The sequence below is a fragment of the Dromiciops gliroides genome, chromosome 4, assembly GCF_019393635.1.
Source record: "Dromiciops gliroides isolate mDroGli1 chromosome 4, mDroGli1.pri, whole genome shotgun sequence".
Lineage (NCBI taxonomy): Eukaryota > Metazoa > Chordata > Mammalia > Microbiotheria > Microbiotheriidae > Dromiciops > Dromiciops gliroides.
In genome coordinates, this window is record NC_057864.1 from 223129471 (window position 1) to 223156732 (window position 27262).

Sequence of the window (27262 nt, forward strand, 5' to 3'; positions counted from 1 at the left end):
CCCCCCACAAGCCTCCTCCTTAGCTTCAGGAGTATACCCTTAACAGATGTATTTTTATGCACCTTTCTAAGGCCTGCCCCAATCCATCACAGTCACTGATGATGAGGCTAGTCAGCACCTGAGATTGGTTTATGCTAGAGCTCCTTTTCTTTACTTTTTACCCAGATCATTGCAAAGCTCTGTTAACATTATGAGTGGAAAGTGTGATTAAGATAGATTCTTGCCCCCCCCCCCCAGTGAGACCTTTTATTACATACACTATGCTTTCAGAGATGTAGTACCACTGAATCCTATAAGAGACCACAGTATAGGTTATGAGACACTCAGAAATGGAAGCTTGGACAACAGTGGAGGGTGAACTTTATTGGGATCCTCGAAGTGAGATTAACCAGCTAATCAACACATAAATTGGGGTAGGTAGGTGGTGCAGTGGATAGAACACTGGACCTCAGACACTTAGTAGCTGTACGATCTTGAGCAAGTCAATTAACTCTCATTTGCCTCAGTTCTTCATTTGTAGAAAGGGTATGCAATGGAGAAGAATATGACAATTCACTACAGTGTTTTTGCCAAGAAAACTCTGTGGACAAAATCCATGGGGTCATGCAGAGCTGGACATGACTGAAAAACAACCAAATGATGTTCTTCTTTGTGGTAGAATAGCAACAATAATAACAACTAGCATTTATATAATCTTTTAAGGTTTGCAAAGCACTTCACAAATATTATCTCATTCTATCCTCAACCACAACAACCCTGAGAGGTAGGAGCTATTATTATCCCCATTTTACGTATTAGGAAATTGATTCAGGTAAGCGTCCAGACTAAGGACTTGTCCGGGGTCACATAGCTAGTGTCTGAGTTAGGATTTGAACTCCCAAGTATAGCACTCTATTCACTATATGCCTAGTTGCATCTAGAACACATTCTGCTCTTTGAAACAAAAGATTCCTTTGGCACGTGAGATTCACTGAGAGCATCCAGAGGTGGAGGTGATTCCTCTGCAGTCTGCTGTGCATTGCAAATTCTGGTTACACCACAAAGAATTGGTTTTAGGATTGAGTCATTTGGCCTGGATTCAGATAGGGAAAGAATTGGGAGAAAAAATAAGACCAAGGTTAGGATAGCTGCTCCTGTATTTCACATAATTTATGAGATCATATTTTATTCTCATTCAGCAATTTGTTGGTCCCCTCACAGATCTGCTGTAGGAGCAGAAGGCTCAGAATGGTCATAAAGTGGCCAAGAACTCAAAGTCTGAAAAGTATGATTAATGTAGGTATGTGACTTGTCCATCAGGTGCATGATGATAGTTTTGTACAAGAAGTTGGCACTTGTCAAAAGTGATGTCTATCTGGTAGAAATTGGTGGTCCATGGCAAACAAGTGTTCCTTCTTGAAGTGTTCTACCAGTCCCAGATCATTAGGACTGAACTGTCTATTGCAATTGATGCCCAACTTTGTAATTATCTTCATAAGATTCATGAAGATATTTTGGGCCTCTTTGTAGTCCTTCATGTCTGGAATTCTTTCCTCCCTTATCTCTGCCTCCTGGTTTCCTTCAAGTCTCAGCTAAAATTATACCTTCTGCAAGAAATTTTTCCTAGCCCTCCTTAATGTTTATGCTTTCTGTCTGAGATTATCTCCAATCTGTCATATGTGTATATACATTCATACACATACATCTATATATGTGTATACACACAGGTTTGTTTGTACAGTCGTTTGCCTTTTGTCTTCCCCCATTAGACTGTGAACTCCTTGAGGGCAGGGACTGTTTTTGTCTTTCTTTGTATACCCAGTACTCGATATAGCACGTAGTAGGCATTTAATAAATGTTTGTTAGCTTGACAATTAGAGAAAAAAATGGATCTTTCATAGAATTGATTACTCCCATGCTTTCTTATTTAGGAAAGTAGACATGGTAGAATGAAAATACCAGAGAAAAGAGAAAGCTTGAAAGGTAAAGAAGTTTGAACAACTTGAAAGGACTAAAGGATGATCAAATGCTTTCATCTGAAAAGGGGAGAGGAGACAATTGATTTCCCTTCAGAATCCCAAGATATTCAAGCATCAAAGAGGGACTACAAAAACATAAACTCAGTACCTGTTTTGTTTTGTTTTTTGAGTGAGAGGGAGAAAACAAAAGAGGATGGGGAGAAATATGCAAAGAAGAAATGAAGGGATGGGAATAACTGGCTCTCATAATGGTCACATGACAGAAGATTGTATAAGCATGGAGTAGGGAGAGTGGGTATCATATAAACCTCATTCTTATTTTAGCTGGGCAAGAGTTGGGGTGGGGAGGAAGAGTAGACAGAGAAATATAATATAGTAAACAAGGAGAGTGAAGAGAGGGTTTGAAAAAGGGGATAGAGTTGGGGTAGGCATAGTCACAAAAAATAAACTTCAACTCTGGAGGGCTGATTACAAAGTTTAGAATAAATAGAGGTACAGAGGTCAATCCAGAAAGATCTGAGTTTGAGTGGGATGAAGAGAAGGAATGGAGAAAATCAGGTTTTGGAAACTTCCAAGTATCTATTACTAGTGTTAGTTTCATTCCATTTCTATCTTCACTTTATTTTTCCTTATGGGAGAGAGGGGTGAAGAACAAAGAGGAGAAACATTATAATAAGATATGATAAAGAAAAATAAAACTAACAATCATGACCATGAATGTGATTGGGACAACCTCATTCAAAAAATGGAGTAGGGTAACAGAATGAATCAGAAAGCAAAACCAAATTATAAGTTGTTTACAAATAGAATGTTTAAAAATAAAGCTTCACACCGACTTCAAATATGGATTAGAGTAAAATCTATTATTTTTCAGTTGAAAAAGAAAAGAAGCATGAATGTCAATCATGATTTCAGACAAGGTAACAGTAAAAATAGGAATACTTAATAGTTAATCAGGGAAAGCGCTTTATTCTTTAAAACACCATTTACAATGAAATATTAATACTAAATATGTGTACTGAATGGAATAATATCTAAGTAATAAAAGGAAAAGCCATTCAAAATACAGGGAAAACTACATAACAATATTTGTTTTAAGTTTCAATATGCCCTCTTTCAGACCTAGACAAATTTAACAGAAAGATATTTTTTTTAAGTTAATAATCTGAATAGAAAATGGAAACAAGTCATCCTGAAGACATATAAAGATGAAAATGAGAATCTACACCTATCATTTTACTGAAGAGAAAACTGAGTTCCAGACAGGTTAATCACTTGATGCCAAATCCAGTGGTCTTTCTATTCTCCCTTGGCAATCCTAACTTATAACCGTTCTATTTTCTTTTTTTTAACCAGTCTATTTTGATAGGCCAGAGACCTGACCTCTTTTATTCAGTATCAAGAATATATGTTTTTATCAAAGGAAATCAATCCTATATTGAACCCATCTTGTGTCACCTATTTCCTTACTCTCATTCTCTAATTATATGTGTGTAGTTATTTTTGTGTGTGTTTGCATATTTAATACTTAATTATTTAATATTCAAATGGATCTGTGATTTCATCTATTTGGATGTTCTCTCCAATGATACAGCTTGAAACAGGATGTCTGATTATCCTGTGCAACTCTTGTCCATGTCTTCCTATAAGTTTGCCATAGGGCATCTAACATGCTGGAGGCTTTCCTTGCTTTTTGGTGACATCATGACAGTGTATATGTATATGACAGTGGAATACTCAGGCTATCTGTTTAGTATCTCTTACTTTTATCATATAACTATCTTATCTTTTCCGATTACACATTTTCCTAGTAATATCCTTTCCCGTCTTTTTTGAAGTCCCTTACTTGTCATCAGTTACAACATGCTCACCCCCACCATTCACCTTTCCATTATCCTCTGGTGATACTAATTTTGAATTCTTTGGAAACTGTAGCATTCCACAACATTAGTAAGATATTGGTATTGAAAAGATGGGCCTTGATTTTTTGAAGAAATTGGTATTCATTAAATAAGTCTTGCAATTTCCTAAAGAAAATCCATCCTCATCTTTTAATTCTCAGACCAACTCATTGTCCATTTGAAGGGTATTGCCAAGGCTTATATATTGATGAATGAGCTCTATGATTTACTGATCTAACCCTGTCTGATCAATAGTTATCTTTCATCAATTTGGTTTTTCCCATATGGATAATTAGACTAAACTCTCTTGAATGAGTTACAGACAGTAGTGTGCTGGTAAATGTTTGACAGCTGGCTCTCAAGGGAAAAATGTATGTACAATACATTTTTTTTCAGTTTGATATGAGTTATTAACATTTTCTCCATCACTTTCATAAATCTTGACCGGGGTCAGCAAACTACAGCCCTCTAGGAAACTTTAAAAAATGTTAAAAAACATTTTTTAGCTTGAGGGCTTGTACAAAAACAAGCAGCAGCTAGATTTTGCCTTCAGGCCATAATTTGCCCTTTAGTCTACACAACCAATAAAACAATAAATCAAACATTAATTTTTAGCATTTGCCAATTTTCAAGGTATAAATTCACTCAATGAAAATTTTAAAAACTGGCTCTCCTGCCAGTTTGAGCTGGCTCCAATACATCCCGGATATAGATCCCTTCCAGGTGTCCATGTAGGGTGCTAGGGTTTGATACAACTAACATGATGTCATTTACAAGAGTATTTGACAAACCTTCCTTTCCTTAGGGAATCAATCCCTCTACAACTCAGACTCTACGTTGGAGCTTCTCTATAACTTTGGTAAGCACATATCTCCCCATTTCCTGCCCCCTTGAACTTTACTATTTGAGTTCTGTGTTCCAGGCATTGTGCTAAGTGCTGGGAATACAAAGAAAGGGAAAAGACACTTCTTGGTCTCAAGGAATTAATAATCTAACAGGAGAGACAATATACTAAAAACTATGCACAAAAAAGCTATCTCTAGGGTAAATTGGAAATGTATTGACAATAACATCATGCAATCATCCTTTTATTGTATTGTTATGGAAATGCTTGTTTTATTCCATAAATTCAATTTTTTAAAAGAAAAGATGAATTGGTTGATCTTTGGAAAGACTGACTTTTTCCTTTCTGTAGGAAGGAGTCACCTGTTGTACAAACATATAATAATTAACAGAACTGTTAAGAAAAAGGTTGTCCCTATTACTATGTGTTTCAAGTAATCTTAAATAATTTGATGTATGGGTGGCAGATACCTTGTTGGAAGGCTACTGTTAAGGCAGCATTTTGCTTTATTGAACCAAATTTTTAAAAAATCAATAATAAATAAGAACAATGGGATCTTGTATTTCCTAAATCTTTGAGCCAATTATATAATATGAAGATACTATATACTGTAGAATATCAGTTTTGAAAATCCACCTGTTCTCTACTATTGTGCTCATCAAGGATTCCTTGAATTACATTTAGATGATTCTCATTTAAATTTCATATAGATGGGAGAGTAGCAATTCTCTCAGTTGTCTTTTTTTTAATTAATTTTTTTTGGGGGTATTTAAAGACCATGACATTTTTCCTCCCTTTCTTTAGTGTCTTCCTCTTCCTTCCTTCCTTCTTGCTATATTTCCTTCTTACTTTTGTGAGTTGATTCCTCAGTGTCCACACAGTTATTTTACCTTGAAAACTGGGATAATTCTCATTGACTTGTTGACTATTCTATTTGATTTTCTCACGTCTGTTCTCTTCAGTTCTATTTATTTATTTATATTTCTATCTCTCTATCACATTCAGAACTGTGATGATAGAGTCCAAGTGTGGTGGCCCTACTTTTCTTCTCTCTCTCTCTCTCTTTTTTGGTGAGGCAATTAGGGTTAAGTGACTTACCCAGGGTCACACAGCTAGTAAGTGTCAAGTGTCTGAGGCTGGATTTGAATTCAGGTTCTCCTGAATGGCCCTACTTTTATTGATGTAAAATGGTGTGTTATAAAAATCTTTGCAAATCTTTCCCACTGTGGTGTGTGTATATGTGTGTGTGTGTCTTTGTGTTTCCTCTCATTTTCATCCTTATGTGCTCTCAGAATGACTTTGCTAACTTGGGTATCATTAAATTTTCTTCAATCTAGTGTTACCTTCTACTTCCTAGTTTTATGAGACAGTGCTGTCAACAATCTTGCATTATTCTTCTTTGAAAGATTTTATGAATTAGTTTATATTCTAAATCAGTGTTTCCTTTAGCTATCATCTCTCTCCACTTAGTAAGTAAAATTTTTGTTAAGACTCTTTTGACCTCCTTGCTATGGTCACCAATTTATATCAAAAATTATGAAATTATTATAACCTGTCTGATTATAGGATCATAAAATACGTAGCTAGAAGAGACCTGAAAAGCCATTTAGTCCAATCATTTTAGTCCTCATTTAAAAGCCATTTAGTTCTCATTTTACAAATGAGGAAACTGAAGCCAAAGGAGATTAAGTGACTTACACAAGATCACAGGTAGTAAGTGTCACAGGTAGTAAGGTAGGATTTCAACCCAAGTCCTCTAACCTCAGGGAAACAGTGCTCTTGCCACTGTACTGTATCACTAAATATTAATTATAATCCTAATTATATTTCTACATGTGAATGGGTTTAATGATTTATTGCATACATTTAAAACATACAGACATAAACAGTTTGGAAGTGAGGGTTGAACCAAAATGTTTCAATCAACTCCAAAAAAATGGGACTTTCAATGATGATTTCTGATTAGACAATAAAAAAGTTTGTTACATCAAGATAGATAAATATGGAAGCTATATTTAAAAGGCATCATAGAAATGAAACAATAATAGTATATATAGATAGCTATAGATACATATATAGATACATACATACATATATATACACAAAATGACAATTCTGACATTGTTAAGTTAAAAGCTCATAGAATTGCAAAAAGGCATCAATAATTACATAACATTACATATTTCTCACCATCAGTGGTATCTTTGTGCCAGTGCACAAAGAAATTATAAATGAATATAAAAAAGTGAAATAAAAACCACTTTCCTTTTAGGCCATTAAACATTTCTTTTTTGGTGGGGCAATGAGGATTAAATGACTTGCCCAGGGTCACACAACTAATAAGTGTCAAATGTCTGAGGCCAAATTTGAACTCAGGTCCTCCTGAATCTAGGGCCAGTGCTTTATCCAATGCGCCACCTAGCTGCCCCAAGCCATAATACAATTTTAAACTATAGTGTTTTTGTTTTGAGTTTTTATCTATTGGTCCTCTAATTTTCAAGATGTATTATAATGTTATTAATTTGTTCATATTCTAGTTCTTTTTAAAATTGTATGCTCAGTTCATTACTTTTCTCTTTTTCTATTTTGCTATGTATTAAGAGATACAGGGGGCAGCTAGGTGGTACAGTGGATAAATCACTGGCCTTGGATTCAGGAGGACCTGAATTCAAATCTGGCCTCAGTCACTTAACACTTACTAGCTGTGTGACCCTGGGCAAGTCACTTAACCCTCATTGCCCTGCCCCCCAAAAAGAGATACAAATTATCTTCTGAAAACTGCTTTAAAAATGACAACCCAGTGGATAGAGCATGGGTCCTGGAGTCAGGAGGACCTGAGTTCAAATCCGGCCTCAGACACTTAACACTTACTAGCTGTGTGACCCTGGGCAAGTCACTTAACCCCAACTGCCTTACTAAAAAAAAAACAGACAACCCATAAATTTTGGAATGCTACCTCCTTGTTTTTCATATTTTCTATAATAATCATTTTTTGAAGGATGTATTCACTGAATCATTAATTGTTTGGGATGCCATTACTTAGTATCCATTTAAATCTGCATTTTCTTTTACTCATGTTTCCTTTTGAATATAAAGCTTTCTGAAGTCATGCCCAGCCTTATTCCACAGGTCTAATTTAGAATTACAATCCTGGCATGTGACTGGAAACTGGAGGCAATATTGGTTTGAAATTTCCATCTAGCTTAATATGTATATTGAGTTTCCTTAGTTTGAGGGCAGGAGTTGGTGTGGATAGACTATGAGTCATATATTGAACTCACTGAGGAAAATTTGATAAATAATGGCTAGGATGTGGATTGAGTGATAGATTTGGATACCAGGAACCTCAAAAGAAAAGTTGTTGAGTGACAGTGGTAGATAGAGTTTGGAAGTAATGATCAGAAGCAAAGAATATCCTCTTCTCCATCCTACCCTCTACCCTTGTGACCAGTGAGTCCAGGAATCTGAGTGACAATGTAATGAATACTAGAAAGGATGGCTAAGAAAGCAGGGAAACATCAGGAAGGAGACAATTCTCAGTGAGTGGTTAAAGATGAAAAGAGCAAGAAAGGCAGAGATTCAGATAAAAGGAAGTTATTAAACTATGGATTAGTCATTCTAGAGAGCACAATGAAATGTGCAGGAATATTTGGAGTGGAACATTGTGGGGCTTGGCTTGAGGTAGATGGGAGTAAAGGAGCAGGTATTTGGGATGGGGAATGAAGTTTTTACTTTGCTAGCTAGAGGTTGAGAAGCACTGTCATAGAGTGTATATGGGGTGGGGGTATACTAATCAGTGAGGAATGAGTCCAGGAAGAGTTCCAGTGATTGGAGAAAGGTCCACTGAGGGAGAAATATGATTATGTGAGAAAATAATGGGTTTTGGGGGGCTCAGAGGTCCCCTACTTGAGGGCCTAACTTGGGAGCCTTGCCTGATCTCTTTCAGAGCTAGCCCACAGTTGGTAAAATTGGAGCTAGGACCCTGAATAGAGACAAAAGAGATTAAAACCACACCTAGCTGAAAGCCTTTCCCTTCAGAGGATCTGTCCTCTGGACTCTGACCTCAGCATGTACTGCTTATTTTAATATGGACCACCCTCAAGTCCAGTAAACCAATAGATTTGAATGATGCTAGCCAATTAACTTTGAGCAGTGTGTAAGGGCAAGCTGTCCTCTGGACTGCAGGAAGCTTATGCTCTCTGACTCTTTCTCTTGTCGTGGGACACTGGAGGAGGCAGCCATGCAGTTCCCACTCTCTCTTCTTTCTCTGACTAGGTATTTAGAGATTCTGCTTCAGAGCAATATGATCTCTCTCTTTACTAACACTTAATATGCTTTAATAAATGCTTAATGCCCTAAACTGGTACAGTAGCCTCTAATTTATAAGTAGCAATATATTAGAAATCCCAGCTAAGTTCCCTAAAATCTAGAACAGAGACAGGTACTCCCATATATTTTCAAACGACACAATTAGATGTTTTTCAGCTTCTTCTTTGAAGTACTTTGTGGCTAATGGTGACGTTATATACAGAACCACATGCCATGTTAAAGCCCCTCCCCCCCAATGTCTCTCTTCCATATGTCAAAATTATACAATGAAAGATATAACAAGGGGCAGCTAGGTGGCACAGTGGATAAAGCACTGGCCCTGGATTCAGGAGGACCTGAGTTCAAATCCAGCCTCAGACACTTGACACTTACTAGCTGTGTGACCCTGGGCAAGTCACTTAACCCCTATTGCCCCGCAAAAAAAAAAGAAAGATATAACAAAATAGATAACTGTGCTTGATGACCTTCTGACCATTAATATCAGGGAAGGCTTAAAACAGAGAGATGTATGTTTGCCAAAGGTGTTAACTACTGTCATGGAGGAAGTGCAACACAAAGTCTAAGTCATGGAGGGATTCTCTATAACTGGTGGGTTCTCCCAGATGCTCCTATTGGTGGATGACACTGTATGGATTGTAGAGCCTTCTAAATGAGACCTATTCAAAATTCAAATTCAAAAAGAATTTGACCTAAGTATTCATACAGGTGAACCAAGATTGAAGAATGCCTATTGTCTAGACTATGATATGCAGTTGAATGAATGAACAGCCTATAGAGCTTATACATGAATATCTGTGATATATATCCATCTATACATATATGTACATTCCACATCTAAGTATATATTCCATATAAAAATACATGTCTCTCTATATGTACATATATGATGTGTGTATATGTATGTACGTATGTTTATTATATACATTCTTGGATAGATATTGCATGTGGACAGTGAGTTGGACCTGGATTTAAACAGGAAAAAGATAATGAGCTGGATTGTCTTTGGGAAACTGCAAGTTCTTTTAATGACCCAAAGAGTTTCCTTGAACAAAGGCGTATCTTTTCAATATCAATAGTTTTTTGCTGTTCTTGTAGGTCTATGAGTCATGGAATGCTACCATTTGTGAAGAACTGAAACTATAGAGTGGAGCATGGTTGTGTTTGCCTATAATCCCTGCCACTGGGGGAGGCTGAGGCTGGTGGATCACTTGAATTTGGGATTTCTGAGCTAGAGTAGAGATAAAGCTAAATGAATGTTCACACTAACTCTTGCTGCTTGCAATATTTTCTCCTTGACCTGGGAGTTCTGGAATTTGGCTATAATATTCCTGGAGGCTTTCCTTTTGGGATCTCTTTCAGGAGGTGATTGGTGGATTCTTTCAATTTGTATTTTATCAGGGCAATTTTCCCTGACAATCTCTTGGAGGATGGTGTCTAAGTTCTTATTTTGGTCATGGTTTTCAGGTAGTCCAATGATTTTCAAATGATCTCTCCTGGATCTATTTTCTAGGTCAGCTGTTTTTTCAAGGCGATATTTCACATTGCCCTCTATTTTTTCATTCAATTGGATTTGCTTTACCGTGTCTTGATTTCTTGTAAGGTCACTAGTTTCCATTTTTTCAATCCTAATTCTTAGGCAATTATTTTCATCAGACAGCTGTTTTATCTCGTTTTCCATTTGACTTTTCAAACTGTTGACTTTTTTCTCATGACTCTCCTGCATTGCTCTCATTTCTCTTTCCATTCTTTCCTTCCTCTCTCTACATCTTCCTTCTATCTCTCCTACTTTCTCTTCAAAGTCCCTTTTGAGAGCTTCCATGGCCTGAGACCAGTTCATATTTTTCTTGGAAGCTTTGGATGTAGGTGCTCTGAGATTGTTTTCCTCTTCTGAGGGTGTACCTTGATCTTCCTTGTTGCTGAAGAAACTTTCTATAATTCTGAACTTTCTTTGCTTGCTCACCTTTTACTTGACTTTTAGTTCCCCTCTAGGGGACCTTGCTTCTTGGCTACAATACTACACCCAGCTTCAGAGGGTCCCAGGTATTTTGGTTTGAGGGAGGGCAGGCCTGTTCTCTGGTCCAAAGATAACCTAGAGCCAAATTGCTAGTTAATCAACCAGCAGAGTGCTGTGGTGGTTTTTAGCTTCAATGAGTTTGCACCCCTCCCCAACCTGGTTCCCTGCTGGGTTGGGACACCTGAATTCCTCCCTAGATCCCACTGGTACCCCTGCACTTCCCCCTCCCCCCCCACCCCCAGGCAGCCATTCAGCCCTCTCACCCAAATGCAAACTCTGTTCCAGATGACGCTGGTTCTGCAGCTGATTCAGAGGCTCGGGGGTTAAATTCTTCTGGTATGGTGTGCTTGGGGTCTCTGTTAGCATGATTGCAGAGTTGGACTTTACTCACAGCCCAGGACAGCCCCCTTTAATCTATCTATCTATTGCTGTAAAATAATCTCAACCCATATTTTTGTGGATTTTTCTCCTTCAGGGTTTCTTTTATTGCTGTTTTTGGGGTAATTGTATCAGGAGCTCTGTGCATTTAATGTCTTTCTTCCGCCATCTTGGCTCTGCCCCGCCTTGATATTGCCTTTTGATATTTGGTTTACCTCTATGCTGCTGAATGCTATTCAGTTAGAGTTTGAAAGGTACCCTCCTTACTTCTCACCATAGTTCCCAACTAGGCACCTAAATCTCTTCCTATTCTGTTGCTATGTTGAAACAATTTTGGATTTCAACATACTTGGATGGGATATTTGACCATCCCCAATAAGTACAGCCACAGTTTAAGGGTTGTCTTATATGGGGCATCACAGAATCTCATATTTCAAAAGGACCTAATAGATATAATTGGGAAAAACACTGATTTGGAGTCAGATAATTAGCTCTGGACAAGTTATCCTCTGTGGGTTTTAGGTTCATGACATGTAAAGAAAGAAGTTTGGATTAAATAGTCAATAAAATCTTTTTTAAACATTTTAGCAATTTTAATTCTAGAATATCTTAACAGAAATCCTTTCTATAAACATCTTGAACAAATGACCATCCTTTTTCCACAAGAAGACTTTTAGAGGATTACCTTTGGAATTAGCCTTACCTCTTGATTCAGTCCACTTAATCCTTGGACAGCCCTAGTTATTAGCAAGTCCTTTCTTTTTTCAAGCCAAAATCTATTTCTCAGCAATTTCTACCCATTTCACACAGGGTACAAAAAACAGTCTGATTTAAGCATCAATGAGAAAATGGTATTTACCTCTGAGTTCCTTCTGGCTTCAATTCACACCTTTGGACAGCCCCAACCTAAGTGAGCAACCTCTGTTCTGGGATCAGAGCATCCTACCCTTTACCCCTGCTATTTCTTGCTCTTTGACCCTGGGTTTAGTTATTGAAAATCAACAGAATAGATTAAAGGAGAATGAAAGAACATAACATATAAAAAACTTGTGAGGGAATCAAGGAACTTGAGATGAAACAAGGTGGAAATATTTGTATCAGTATGGACAAAAGCTAAAATGGAAATATGGCTTCCTCAAGAATAGTCTATGACAGGATTACCTCATTTCTCTTTTGGATTGGATTAGTAGACTGTTAGATCAGAAGAATTCTATACCCAGGGTTTTAGCAAAACACTTAATAACATTTATTTTGCTATGCTTGTGAACAAGATGTGGTGGTATGGACTGAACAGGATACAATCACATGGATTCAAACTTGGATGAATGGCTGGACCCAATGGTTTGATATCAAAATGGAAAGAAAATTCTAGTGGAGGGACATGACGTTCTATCCTTGGTACTGTCCTATTTAACACTCATCAGTGACTTTGATAAAGTCTTACTTAACATGCTAATTGAATGTGCAGATCACACAAAGCTCAAAAGAATAGCTAATGGATGTTAGAGATAGGATCAGAAAAAAATCTCCACAGATTATAACATTGGCTTTTATCTATTAAAATGGAATTTAATAGAGATCAACATAAAGTACTACACTTGGGTTTGAACCATCAGCTTCGAAATTACAAGAAGGGAGGTATGGTTAATGGTTTGTTGAAAAAGAGGTCTGGTTTTAGCAGACTACAAAGTCAATTAGAGTAAATAATGTGATAAGGCATTGAAAAAAGCAAATATGATTTTATATCACTTTTTTACAGTCTCTGAGCTGACAGTGTTGTTGTACTTTGTCTGGTCAGATCACATCTGGAATACTGTGTGGGGACCACATTTTAGGAGGGACTTTGGTAAGTTGGAGAACATCCATGGGAGAGCAACTAGGATTGTGAAGTGCTTTTAGAACTGGTTGAAAGAACTGGCAAAGTCTATCTAGAGAAGAACAGATTTAGGGGAACATATTTATCTGTTTTCTAGTATTTGGAGGATTTTCATTTGAAATAGGAATTGATTTTATTCTGTTTGTCCTCAAAAGACAGAACTAGGAAAGTTCATGTAAAACCCTTGAGGTCAGAGATAATTTCATTTGAGGGTTGTTGTTGTTGTTGTCTGTATCTCCACTGTCTCACACAGTGCCTTGCACATAATATGTGCTTAATCAATGTTGAATTAAATTCAAATCACAAGGAGTCAAATATAAGGCAAAATTTCTTAACAGAGTCATACAAAAGCTGAGTAGAGCTCTTCAGCAAAGATTGTATGACTACTTATTAGGTATTTTGTAGAAGGGATTCTTGTTTAGTGATGAGTTGGATTAGATGGAGATCACTTCCAGCTCTGAGATTCTGTGCTCCTTAATCCTCTGATTTGTCCTTAAATCGCTTCATTCCTGTAAGGGAGAGAAGGGCTTCTAAGTCTGTACAGAGAATTCAGCTAATAAGGACTGGCCTTATTGGATAGTCCCCTGTTACATTCCCTTGTCTTCTTGAGTTCTTTTATTCCTCTTCAATTTCTTTTTTTTTGGGGGGGAGAGCTTCTTCTTTTGTCTTTACCCCCTTCTTCTTTTTCCTGACTTTAGCTTGGGTCCTCATCTCTTCTTCCATTTCCCCCTCACTTCTTTCATCTTCCTTCTTGATTCCACCTCTTTGATGTCCTCCTTAAGTTTGTATCTTCCTACCTTTCCTCTGATTTCTACTTGGGTTCTCCTTTTGTTCATACCCCCCCCCTTTGGAATCCTCTTCCTGGATTCCTTCTCCTTCTTCATTCCTTTTCCTTTTCTCTTCGCTTTTTATTCTTGGTTCATTACTTATTCTTGTATCCTACTCAAAAGAGTAGGACACTCTTTCTCCCACTTTACCTTCCCACTCTTCCTCCCACTTTACATTGAGTTCTCCTTTTTCTTTTTCTTTTTCTTATGCGAATATTTTACTTTGTTCTTAAGTTTTGCCCTTATCTGTAATTCCCCAACTTCTTTTAGACTCTTCATCCTCCCCTTCCCTCCCTTCTATACCTTCTGTTCCCTAAATCTCATTCTTTGCTCTTCACAATTCTTTTTTTTTTCTTCACAATTCTTAAACCCTCCAAATCACCATCTTTGTTTCTTCTAGGAGCAACAAGTGGAAGTGACAGGAGAGGCAGATTTTGGCTTGAAATAGGGAATAAACTTTATAACAATTAGAGCTATTCCAAAGTAAAATGAGCTGTTTAAGGAGGAAGTGGGTTCTTGTTCACTAGAGGCAATCAAGTGAAGCCTGGAAGATCATTTGTCAGATGTGTTCTAGAGCAAGAGTTTGACAATATAACCTTTGAGGTCCTTTCAGTTCTGTGATTCTGAGTCAGTCAGGCAATTACAAGGTATAGGTGGCTTAATTTCCATGGATTTAGAGAGATATCAATCCACTGAGGTTTCAGGGAGTTAGCAGCTAGATGGTAGATATGTTGCTACAGAGAGAAGAAATAATTCAAACTGAAGAGAGGAAGTGAATAAAAGTGGACACTACCATGGAAACACCTAACCTTTGGAATTCTCTTTGCTGTAGGTCTGCAAAACTCTTATCTACTGTTCATGAAGGTACAAAGCCCTGCTTGTTTACATGTATGAGAACCGCAAAGAGATTATGGTACTTCTGGTCATGCTCCACTAGGGGCAGGGTTCCATTGCAGGTCTCATCTCTTTTTTTTAGATTCTTCACTTTGTGGTTTAGAACCACCTTCAACAAGACAGGCATTACCAAAGATAGCAGAGAAAAAATAATCTTTGCAGTAGAGCGAAACTCATCAAGTCTGTTCACTAGTGCAAATCTTGTTGACTTTCTCCTCTTAGACCACAGATTTCACCCATCTATCTAGACTTGTGGAATCAGCCAAATGCAGAAGGACCTCTGGTCCTGTGTCCTCTTAGCCAATTCTATCTATGACATGGCATGTCTCCATGATCAGAGCAGCATAGAAAGAACAACAGAGTTGAAATCAGAGGACCTGTATTCAAATCACACTTGTGTTATTTACTAGCTCTGTGACTTCAGGCAAACAATTTCATGTTCCAGAAGATGAATTTCATTATAAAATAAAAAGTTTCATTATAAAATAAAAACAAAGCTTGACTAAATTATTTCTAGGATCCCTTCCATCTCTAAACTCTTCCCTCCATGCCATAATTGATAGTTTTTTAGTTTCTGTGGCTGACAAAATTCATCATCTGGTGGTGATTCTAATTGGCGAGTTCCTTCTGCTTTGAGAAAGTATCAAGCTTAGCCTTCTGCTCATTCCTTCACTCCCCTCCCAGTTCTGCTCTTGACCGTTTGAACTTTTCCATGTATCAATGGCCTATGCATTATGGAAAATTTCTTCCTCCCGTGGCTCTTTGTGCTCCTGATTTCTCCTCCATAGCTTCACATAGGTATTTCCTCCCACTCCCTAAGAGAACTCTTAGTTATTCTCTCCTCCCATTAGAATGTAAGCTCCTTGAATGACTTATGAACTCATATCAATACAATGGAACCAATGACAGTTCCAGAGGACTCATGATGAAATATGCTACCCACCTCCAGAAGAGGGGATGGACTAAATAAAGTCTAAGTGCAGAATAAAGCTTATGTATGACTTGTTTTCTTATAGGAGGGTGAGGGTACATGACCATTGCAGGAATTCCTTTTGTTTGACTATACATGTTTGTAATGGGTTTTGTTTTTCTTGCTTTCTCACTGGTGGTGGGGTAGAGGTAAGAGGGAGAGGATTTGGACCTGAAAATAAAAGTAACAAAATAAATAATAAAGTAAAAGAATAATAAATAAATAATAAAATTAAATTAAATGAAAATAAAGATAAAATTTAAAAAAGGAAAGTTCCTTTTGGGCAAGGATTATTTTTTCTTTTGTTTGCATTTATATATAGTGCCTAGCATGTAGTAGGTACTTGATAAATGCTTATTGATTTGACTTGCTGGTTGACCCCTTTGGTCTGTTAGCTCTTTGCATTTCTGGTCTTTGAATGACAGAAACACAGTTCATTACTGGGTCTGCATTCAGAGCCTTTCCAGCTTGGAAGGACCTGCCAAAACTTGGTGGCATAGTTTTCCAGAACCCAGAATCATTTCCATGGTTAGGATGAAGCAACAGATGGGAAACTTAATGGAGGCTTTCTGAATTGAGGTGAAATAAATTACATTTTCTTTTGAGAACTTTATTAAAAAATCCTGAGCTAGTTGCAGACACCATGCAATACTGACAAATTTGAGTCAGAAATCATTACCTTAGGCTGTTGAATTTAATAGCTTATTTGGGCTATTTTAAAGAAGTTTTGCTTAGTGTGAATTCAGTATGTTTTCTTGCTTGAGTTGGTGTGAGTGGCTTGTTTCCCTGTGTAATTGGTACACCAAAGGCACCCTTTTCTCTGGTTGTCAGCCATCAGGGCTGGGGGTGAAGGGAGTAGGGTTCTGGTCTTGTTATGGAGTTCAACCACCTATGGGATTAAGCCAAGTAGAAACAGTCTCTTTGCTGGTGCTAGATCTATCACTATCTGCAGTGACCAGTGCCTTCTACTAGGCTTTGGATCAGAAACATAAAGTTGTCTTTGTGCTTAGGGCAACTTCTGTGCTGAGTCACAACCAACCACTCAATCCCTGTCAGAAAACAGTTTATTTCCATCACGGCAAAAGGACTTATCTGGTCATCATCATGTTACCTGTCCTCTGGGACACTTAATTTTTCCTTGACCCCACAAGCCACCACAGCAAAAAAGAACTCTGGAAAAAAAGTGCGAATGTAGATGGCGGCCTTGGGGATGGGGTTGGCTATGAAAACCTCCTGCTTCTTCCTCCTTATTGTCTTCATCACTTCTTCAGCTACTTCCACAGGGTGGACACCATAGGTGAACTTTCTAAAAAAGACTGGGAGACCAAGGAGAGGGAAAAAGAATTAATAATAAAATGCAAATTTAAAAAGTTCTGCTTTCATTTCACACTTAGCAAACTGGTATAGACGACAAAAAATGGAAACAGTCAATGTTGGATAGGCTATGAAAAGATGGTTACACTGTGGGTAGAACTTGAGTTGTTCCAGCATTTCAGGAAAACAATTTGGGATTATATTTTTCAAAATGACTAAAAATGTCTGTATTTTTTTGATTCAGAGAGAGTCATGTTCCCCAAGGAGATCAAAGACAGAAAGAAGAGCTTCTTATATACCAAAGAAAGGGTAATTATATGGATTCTTAAGTAAGAATAGTTGGCACAGTACCAAAAGAATAGAAATTGGTCCAACTCCATAATACTCTACAGAAACCTTGGGCATCAGAAAAGTAGGAAAGGACTTTAAAAATATATAACACAAGTCATTCATTTCAAAGATGATGGAACTGAGGCCCAGAGTATAGGTGATTTGCTCAAGGTCTGAGTTCTAGAACTAGAACTAGAACTAGAACTAGAACTAGAACTAGGGTCTCCAGCTTTTAATGGTGGAAGCTATTAGAAACCAGTTTTTGAACTCAAGTCCTCTGACTCCAAATCTAGTGATTCTCGCCACACCCCATTCATATATATATATATATATATATATATATATATATATATATATATACATATGTGTGTGTATTATATATATTACCACATTACCACCTAATATTTCTCAGTTTCACTTTTTCTAGCTTAGGATGGGGGGCTGTGAGGCAGAAGTGAGAATTGAGGGAATTGTGTTCTAACATATCCCCAAACTAATGATATTCATCTTAGGACCATGCTTGGTGAATTGGTCAACCCACTTGGACCATGTCTTTGCCCTGTCCCCAGATTCCAGAGAATTCACAAATCACTATGATTTGCATCCTAGGATTTAGGGCAGCCAGAGAAGATAGCTCTGGAGCTGGCAGGGTCATTCTGGATCCTAACTCCTAAGCACTTGTGGGAATGAGGCACACACAGGGAACCAGAATGCAGGGACACATGCCTAGGACTTCTCTAGAGGACGTTGGGCCTTGAACCTTTCTTGGGTACAGTGGTATCTCTAATCCCTTCCAGAGTCTCAGTGGAACTAGGACTGAATTAGGATTCAGAGGTCTTGGGCTCGAACATCAGTTCTGTCACTCACTAGCTTTATAACCTAGAGTAAGTAAAGTCAGCTCCCTAGACTTCAGTTTTCTCTCATATAAAATGATGGTCAGATTCCTCCTGGCTCCAAGTTCCATGACATAACTCATGCTCAAGCTTTCTAAGAATTTTGTGCACCTAGGATAGATAGGACTCATCTCAGACCTGACTTTCTTAATCTTTTTTGTGTCATGGATCATCTCAGCAATCTATAGGCACATGGATCTCTTCTCAGTAAATGTTTAAATGCCTAAAGTAAAATATATAGGGTTATATAGGAAACTAGTTATATTATAATACAATTATAATTTTTTTAAAAAGTCACAGAACCCCTGTCTCAGATCCAATCTTTCCATTGCTCTTCCCCCCCCCCCCAGGTTCTTGACCTATATTACAGCTAGGAACTTCCCAAGTCTTTCAATCCATAGCCACATGATCCCTTCCCAATGGAAATGTACCTTGAATGTTGGTACTATGATATAGGAGTTGTTACAGAAAAAATAGTAGCGGGTGACAGAAAATTTGCAACCCCAAATAGTGGATTCAGCAGAAAAAGGCTATTCTAAAAAGTCAAGGGTGGTTGAAGCACTGATAAGAGGTCTTTTCCAGAATCTGTCCCTCTGACCCACTCCCTGTGTAACTCATAAATCTCACATTTCCAGATAGAAGCTTCCCAGTTCCCTGTTTCTGTATACATGTGGTAGGATCTGATGAAAGTTGGGCTCACGGTGCTAACGACCACTTCAAATTCTTCCACTTCTGCTCGGAGACAATCAAAAAAGCCTTGGGCAGCATGTTTTGAGGCAGCATCTAGAAGACAAACAAAGCAGAAATGAACAGAAAGGCCCCATTTCTTCTTTTCTATTCTACAGGAGAGCGTTTCAAGGATGAATACCTGCAAAAGATAATGTGCCATTTCTAGGGCTGTCTTGATGGCATGAGGTGGAGGAGATATCTAATCTCCCTAAGGAGACTGTCCCATTGAGACATACCTATACACATCCACTTACACTCTAGCAAAGGGACTGACATCTTGTCATAAAGGTCTAGTAGTTCATTGGTTCTTTTTTTTTTTTGGCATCTCATTTTCTTTCTTTTAAAGATTTTATAATTTATAATTTATTTTACATATTCTTTCCATTTTAAATTTTAGTTCCAAATTCTCTCCCTCCTTCCTACCCCTCTCACATCTACTGAGAAGATAAGCAATATGACATCAATTATACATTTGAAATTATGCAAAATATACTTCCATATTAGCCATACCAGAAAAAAAGCAAGAAAAAATAAAGTAATAAAATTATACTTCCAATTTCACCTCAGAGCTCATTGGTTCTCTCTCTGGAGGTAGATAGCATTTCTCATCATGGCCTCTTGGGAACTGTCTTAGATCATTCTATTGATCAGATTAGCCAAGTCTTTTTCCATTTGATTATTATTAAAACATTGCTCTTATTGTGCACAATGATTTCCCGGTTCTTTTCACTTCACTTTGCGTTAGGTCACATGGGTCTTGCCAATGTTTTTCTGAACCCATCTCCTTTGTCATTTCTTATAGTACAATAATATTCCATCACAATCACATACCACAACTTGTTCATCCATTCCCCAATTGATGAATATACGCTCATTCTCCAGTTCTTTGCCATCACAAAAAGAGTTGCTATAATGTTTTGTACATATAGATCCTTTTTCATTTTCCTTTGATCTCTATGAGGTACAAACTTAGTATTACTATTGCTGGATCAAGGGATATGCACAGTTTTATAACCCTTTGGGTACAATTCCAAATTGTTCTCCAGAATGACTAGATCAGTTCACTACTCCACCAGCAGTTCATTAATGTACTTATTTTTTCCTCATTCCCTTAAGTATTTATCTTTTCTGTTAAGTGTGAGGTGGTACCTCAGAGTTATTTTAAATTGCCTTTATCTAACCAATAGTGATTTTGAACTTTTTTTATATGACTATAAATAGCTTTGATTCTCTCTTCTGAAAACTGCCTTTTTATATTCTTTGACCATTTATCAGTTAGGGAATGCCTCTTATTTTTATAAATTTGACCTAGCTCTATACTCAATGTATATTTGAGAAATGAGACCTTTATCAGAGAAACTTACAGTAAGATTTTTTTGACATTACTTCATTTATGGTAATTTTTAGTATTAGCACATTATGTACTTTCTACGACTATCTTTTTTAAACTAGGTCTATTTTTGCTTTTTCTTTGTTTGAGATTATGATTGCTTTCCCTGTTTTTTTTTTTACTTTAGCTGAAGCATATTTGATTCTGGTCCAGCCCTTTATTTTTGTTTTTTGTTTTTTGTTTTTGCAGGGCAATGAGGGTTAAGTGACTTGCCCAGGGTCACACAGCTAGTTAAGTGTCAAGTGTCTGAGGCTGGATTTGAACTCAGGTCCTCCTGAATCCAAGGCCAGTGCTTTATCCACTGCATCACCTAGCTACCTCCCAGCCCTTTATTTTAACTCTGTATGTGTATTTCTCTTTCAAGTATATTTCTCTTTGAAACAATATATTGTTGGGTTCTGGTTTCTAACCCATTCTGCTATCTGCTTCTGTTTAATGGGTGAAGTATTACAGTTATGATTACTAACTACATATTTCCCTCCATCCAATGTTCTTTTGTTTCTTATTCTCCCTCTTTCTTTTAATCCTGTCAGTCCCCAAAGGCCTATTTTGCTTCTAATTACTGTCATTCTTAATATGCCCTTTCTTTTATCACTCCCACACCCATCCTTTTCTCATCCTATTTTCCTATTGGGTAAGTAATGTTTCTATACACAACTGAGTATATATGCATTTTTCCCTCTTTGAATCAATTCTGATGAGAGTGAGGTTCAGACATTTCCCTCCCCCCCATTTTTTCCTCCATTGTAAAAGTTCTTTCTTGCATGCCTCTCTTATTTGAGAAAACTTTCCGTACCCTCTTCCTTCCCCCTTCTCCCAGTACATCCTTTTCTCACCCCTTCATTTTAATGGAGATAATTTCAACATAATATGCTCACACTTATGACCTCAGTCTATGTAAAGTCCTTTTAACTGCCCTAATAATGTTAAGATTCTTAGGAGTTGCATGTATTATATTTCCACATAGGAATATAAACAGTTTAATTGTATTAAGTTCCTCATGATTACTCTTTCGTGTTTACCTTTTTCTCCTTTTCTTGAGTCTCTTTTTTGAATGTCAAATTTTCTATTCAATTCTGGTCTTTTCATTAGGAATACTTGAAAGTCCCTTATTTTATTAAATATCCATTTACCCCCTGAAGGATTATGCTCAATTTTCCTGGGAAGGTTATTGTTGGTTATAATCCTAGATCTTTTGCCTTCCAGTATATCATATTCCAACCCCTGTAACACTTTAATGTGGTAGCCACTAAATATTGTGTGATCCTGACTTGGTCCCACAGTATTTGAATGGTTTCTTTCTGGCTGCTTAAAGTATTTCCTCTTTGACCTGTGAGCTCTAGAATTTGGCTATAATATTCCTGGGAGTTTTCATTTTTGGATCTCTTTCAAGAGGTGATTGGTAAATGAATTCTTTCAATCTCTATTTTACCCTCTACTTCTAAGATATCACAGCAGTTTTCCTTGATAATTTCTTGAAATATGATGTATAGGCTCATTTTTCTATCATGGCTTTCAGATAGTCCAATGATTCTTAAATTATCTCTCCTTTATCTATTTTCCAGTTCAATTGTTCGTCTGATGAGATATTTCACATTTTCTCCTGTTGTTTTTTATTCTTTTGACTTTGTTTTATTGTTTCTTAATATCCTGTGGAGTCATTAACTTCCACTTGCCCAATTATAATTTTTAAGGAGTTATTTTCTTCAGTGAGCTTTTGTACCTCTTTTTCCATTTGGCCAATTCTGCCTTTTGCAACGTTATTTTCTTCAGTATTTTTTGATACCTCGTTTACCAAGCTTTAATTATCTTTTCATAATTTCAATGCATTACTGTCATTTCTTTTACCATTTTTTTCCTGTACCACTCTTATCTTTTTTTAAACTCTTCCAGGAATTTTTGTTGGGCTTGGGTCCAATTGGCATTTTTCTTTGAGACTTTTTGGCAGTTCTCTTATTCTAAGTGTATGTCTTAGTCTTTCCTGCTACCATACTAGCTTTTTATAATCATTTTTTTGTTTGCTCATTTTCCTAGCCTATTTCTTACCTTTGTACTTTGTTAAAGTTGGGCTCTCCTAACCTGGGGGTGGGGAGGCATGTCCCAAGCTTTCTTTCTGACCAGTTATCCAAACCCTTTACTGTTTCTGGGCTGAGAGTTCTTTAAGGTGCTGCTGCGGCCTCCATTGCCACTGTGTGTGTGGACTCTGAATAGACCTCCTCTCTGGTGTCACAAACTTCCCCTGCCTAACTCTTAAGTTTTTTAGCCCGGAAAAATGTCTTACCCTGTTCTTTTGTTGATTCTGCCACTCCAAAGGTTGATTTGAGGTGTTATTTTAAAGATGTTTAGAGGGGAATGTTGGAAGAGTTCAGCTGGGTGACTGTCCCTAATATGCCATCTTGGCTGGTTAATTGGCTCTTATTGTAACATGGTATCTCTGTATATGGATAAATTTTAGGGGATCCATGAACTTAGATAGGAAAAATTGTGTCTTAATTTTCATTAACCTTTGATTTCCTTTGCAATCCTATGTATTTTAATTTATAAAATTAAAAACATTATTCTGAAATGGTGTCCATAGGCTTCACCAGACTTCCAAGATAGGAATTCTAATATGTAGAAGTAAAGAAGGAATAGATTGCAGGAGTGAGGGATAGCCTTTGTACTGGCATGAAGAGAGGACATACAATATTGTGTATGGGAAACAGAAAGCAGGACAATTCAGCTAGAATGTATGGTGCAGAATAGAGGAATATTAAGGAACAATACTGTAAAGGGCTTTTAAATTCTAAAAAGAAGAGGGCTCTACTGGAGTTTCTTAAGTAGGTAAGTGACATATTCAAGTTTATACTTTAGGAATATCACTTTGGCTGCTATGTGGAAGATAGATTGAAAAGGGGAGAGACTTGAGGAAGGAAACAATTTAGGAAATCACTACATTAGTCAAGCAAGAGGTCATGAGAAACTGAACAAGGTGGGTGGTCATAAGAATAGACAGAATTTATCTCATTTAGCCATGTGAGGAACTTATTGAGGTAGAATGGGCAAGACTTGGCTATTTATTGGATGTAAATGGGGAGAAAGAGGGAAGAGTTGATAATTTGGAGGTTGTAGACTTGGGTAACTGGAAGGGCGGGTGGGTGCCCTGAATAGAAAGAGATATTAGAAAGAGAGGAAAGGGGGGGGGGCGATAATGAGATTTACTTTGGATATGCTTGGTTTGAAATGCTTATGGGAATTCTAATTGGAGATGTTCAACAGGCATTGGTAATGTGGGCCTGTAGATCACAAGACAGATTATATATAGAACTGGGAGTTTTCTACACAGAGGAGATTGTTGAAACACTGGGAGCTGATGAGCAAGATGATTTCTGCCCTCAAGGATTTTCCATTTTAATGAGTGAAGACAACACATAAAAGGTGCTAGAAGAGATAAAGATGTGGTATGGAAATGGCTGGGAAATACCTTTATGGCCTGGTTCAACATAAAATAAGGTAAATGTTCATCTGACAGAGCCTGAGTTAAGGTTCTACTTCTGACACATACTACCTATTTGACCATGAGCAAGTCACTTAGCCTCTCAGTTAAGACTATAAAAAAGCTTTCTCTTAAGGGAGTCCCCTATACTAGTGTAATCACAGGTCCAGTCTCTGTCCTTATATTATCCCTTGCAGATAGCTCAACAAGGACCATAAAAACAAATGGCCCCAAACCCCACCAATTTTGGACCCTGGAAAGGTCTTAATACTTAATGAAAACACTCAACTAGACCCAGAGGTTTCTCACTAGGTAAAAAAATCACCAATTTTTGGTGGGGGGAGAGTTCAAGTCTCTAAAAATGGGGAAAAAACTGAATACTCTACAAAATGTGACTAAATTCATCCTTTTCCCCACCATACTTCTGCCCTATCCCAGCATTATTTCCATATCCTATTTCTAGTCTATTTTCCCTTTTTATGCCATATTTCATCTCCTACTTGTCTTTTAAGATCATCTACCCTATGAAGCCTTCCATGACAACAATGAATGATGATATCTTCTTTCTCAACATAACAGTACTGTACTTCAAGTAAAAATCACCTAAGAATTGGAGCTGTTTAAAAGTAAAATGGACTGTTTTTTTTTTTTTTTACAGGGCAATGGGGGTTAAGTGACTTGCCCAGGGTCACACAGCTAGTAAGAAATGGACTGTATTTTCCCCCTCACTGGAGGTCTTCAAGCAAAAGCTAGACTAGGTGTTCACTGACTTAAGATATAAAGGGAATTATCATTCAGGTGCAGATTGTACCAGGGGGCTACCAATTCTTTTCTAAATCTAAGACAAGGCAATGCTATTTATCTAGCACTTAGTGTCTTTTGCCTAGATTGTAACTTGTGCAGATTCAACAAATTCAACAATTTCTGAAATATATATTAAGCTGCTACTGTGTGTGTTGCTAGGTATTGGGGGAGTCTCAAGGGGCTTTAGCTAAGCACTTATGGAATTTACATTCTATCAGGGAGATAAAACATCTATACAAGTAACTAAAATACATAATAATACAAGATAAATATACTAGAGAACAACAAAACACTGTGAAGTTAGGGAGGGAAAAGAGGGAAATGTTTGGGGAGAAGGTTGCATTTGAATTGGGCTTTTAAATGATGGGTAAGGAAAGTGACTAAAATGTCCATACCCTTGACCCAGAGATCTTGCTGCTAGCCATATATCCTGAAGAGGTCAATGACAGAAAGGTACAATATACACCAAAATATTAATAGCAGTTCTTTTCTTGTAGATGCAAAGAATTGACAATAAAGTATCACAGAATGAAGAATATTTAGAGATTAAAAGGGGGTCTCAGTGCACATCTTACCCAACCCATTCCTGCAATAAGGGCATTTGGGTGGCACAGTGGATAGAGCATTGGGTCTGGAGACAGGAAGACTCATCTTTGTGAGTTCAAATCTAATTCAGATACTTACTAGCTGTGTTACCCTGGGCAAATCACTTAACCTTGTTTGCCTCAGTTTCCTCATCTGTCAAATGAACTGGAGAGAAGGAAATGGCAAATCACTCCAGTATCTTTGTCAAGAAAACCTCCAGTGGGGTCATGAAGGACTCTTCTGACATGACTGAACAACAACAATAACAGCATCCCTGCTATAACATACCTGATAAGTTGTCATCCAGCTTCCATTTGAGGACCTATGAGGAAGGAACACCCACCACCTCCAGAGGCAATGCATTCTACTGTTGGATAACTTACTGACTAGGAAGGTTTTCCCAACATCAAGCCTAAATGCTCCATGCTCATAGTTCTGCTTTTCGGGGTCACATAGAAAGTTCTATTCCTTCTTTCACATGACAGTGCTTCAGTATTTGAAGACAGTAATTATTTCTTCCCCATTCCCTTTTTAGTCTTTATTTTCTAGGCTAAATATTTCTAGTTCCTACAACTGATCCTCATTGGACAGGGATTCAAGGCTCTTTACCATCCTTGAATATGTAATCTTCCTCTGGACATTTTCTGTCTTCTCAGTGCTCTTCTTAAACTATCATGTCCAGAATTGAAGATGATTCTCCAAATAAAGTCTGACAAGAGGAAAGTACACTAGAGTTGCCTACTACTTCTCTGTTCCTGGAAACTATGCCTCCCCTAATCATCATTATTTTTTGGCTTTTCTATCACACTGCTCTCTCATATTGAATTTGAAGCCAATCAAACTCTCCAGATATTTTTCAGACAAATTGTTAATAATGCATTTATGAAGCTGATTTTTAAAAATTCAAGTGTAAGACATTACATTTATTGTTACTGAAGTACATCTTATCAATTTCAGCTCAATGATTTCACTTATCAAGATCTTTTTGGATCCTGACGCTTTTATGTAGGGTGTTAAGTATTCTTACCAGCTTTATGTCATCTGCAAATCTGAAAATATTTTTCACCACAGGGCTAAGCACAGTTTGTAACTGACCCTCAGTGGAAGAATGGAGATTTCCTCCAATACTGACACTGAGCCATTAACAAGTACTCTTTGAGATGGGTCATTCAAGCAGTTTAGAATCCATCTAATTGTATTATTGTCTAATTCACATTTTTCCATCTTTCTTAGAAGAATAATATGAGATATTTCATCAAAAACTTTGCTAAAAATCTAGGTAAATTCTATCTAGGGGCAGCAAGGTTGGTATAGTGGATACAATGCTGGACCTGGAGTTAGGAAGACACATCTTCATGAGTTCAAATATGATCTCAGACCCTTACTAGCTATGTGACCCTAGGTAAGTCACTTATCTCTGTTTACCTCAGTTTCCTCATCTGTAAAATGAACTGGAGAAGGAAATGGCAAACTACTCCAATGTTTTTGCCAAGAAAATGCCCAATGGGATCATGAAAAGTTAGATATGATTGAAAAATGACTAAAAAAATGAAGCTTTATTAAACAATCCTCCTCACCAGCTAATTTAATAATCTTGTTAAAAAAGGAAACTATGGAAGAAATAATAAAAGAAAGCTTCCCTGATATCCTAGAACCAGACGGCAAAGTAGAAATGGAAAGAATCTACTAGTCACCTTATGAAAGAAATCCAAAATAAAAATTCCCAGGAATATTATAGCTAAAATCCAGAG

General features: G+C 37.3%; 1 protein-coding gene across 1 annotated transcript in view; it reads right to left on the reverse strand.

The window, feature by feature from the left end:
• Positions 1-13960: 13960 nt before the first annotated feature.
• Positions 13961-27262, reverse strand: part of DHRS7C (dehydrogenase/reductase 7C) — a 56089-nt gene continuing 42787 nt past the window's right edge. Inside the window, exons 6-8 of the mRNA XM_043964765.1 lie at positions 19156-19311; positions 17103-17307; positions 13961-16162 (exon numbers count right to left, since the gene is read on the reverse strand). Coding sequence (XP_043820700.1) covers positions 15907-16162; positions 17103-17307; positions 19156-19311 — 617 coding nt within the window. The 3' untranslated portion in view covers positions 13961-15906. The remainder of the gene's footprint in view (positions 16163-17102; positions 17308-19155; positions 19312-27262) is intronic.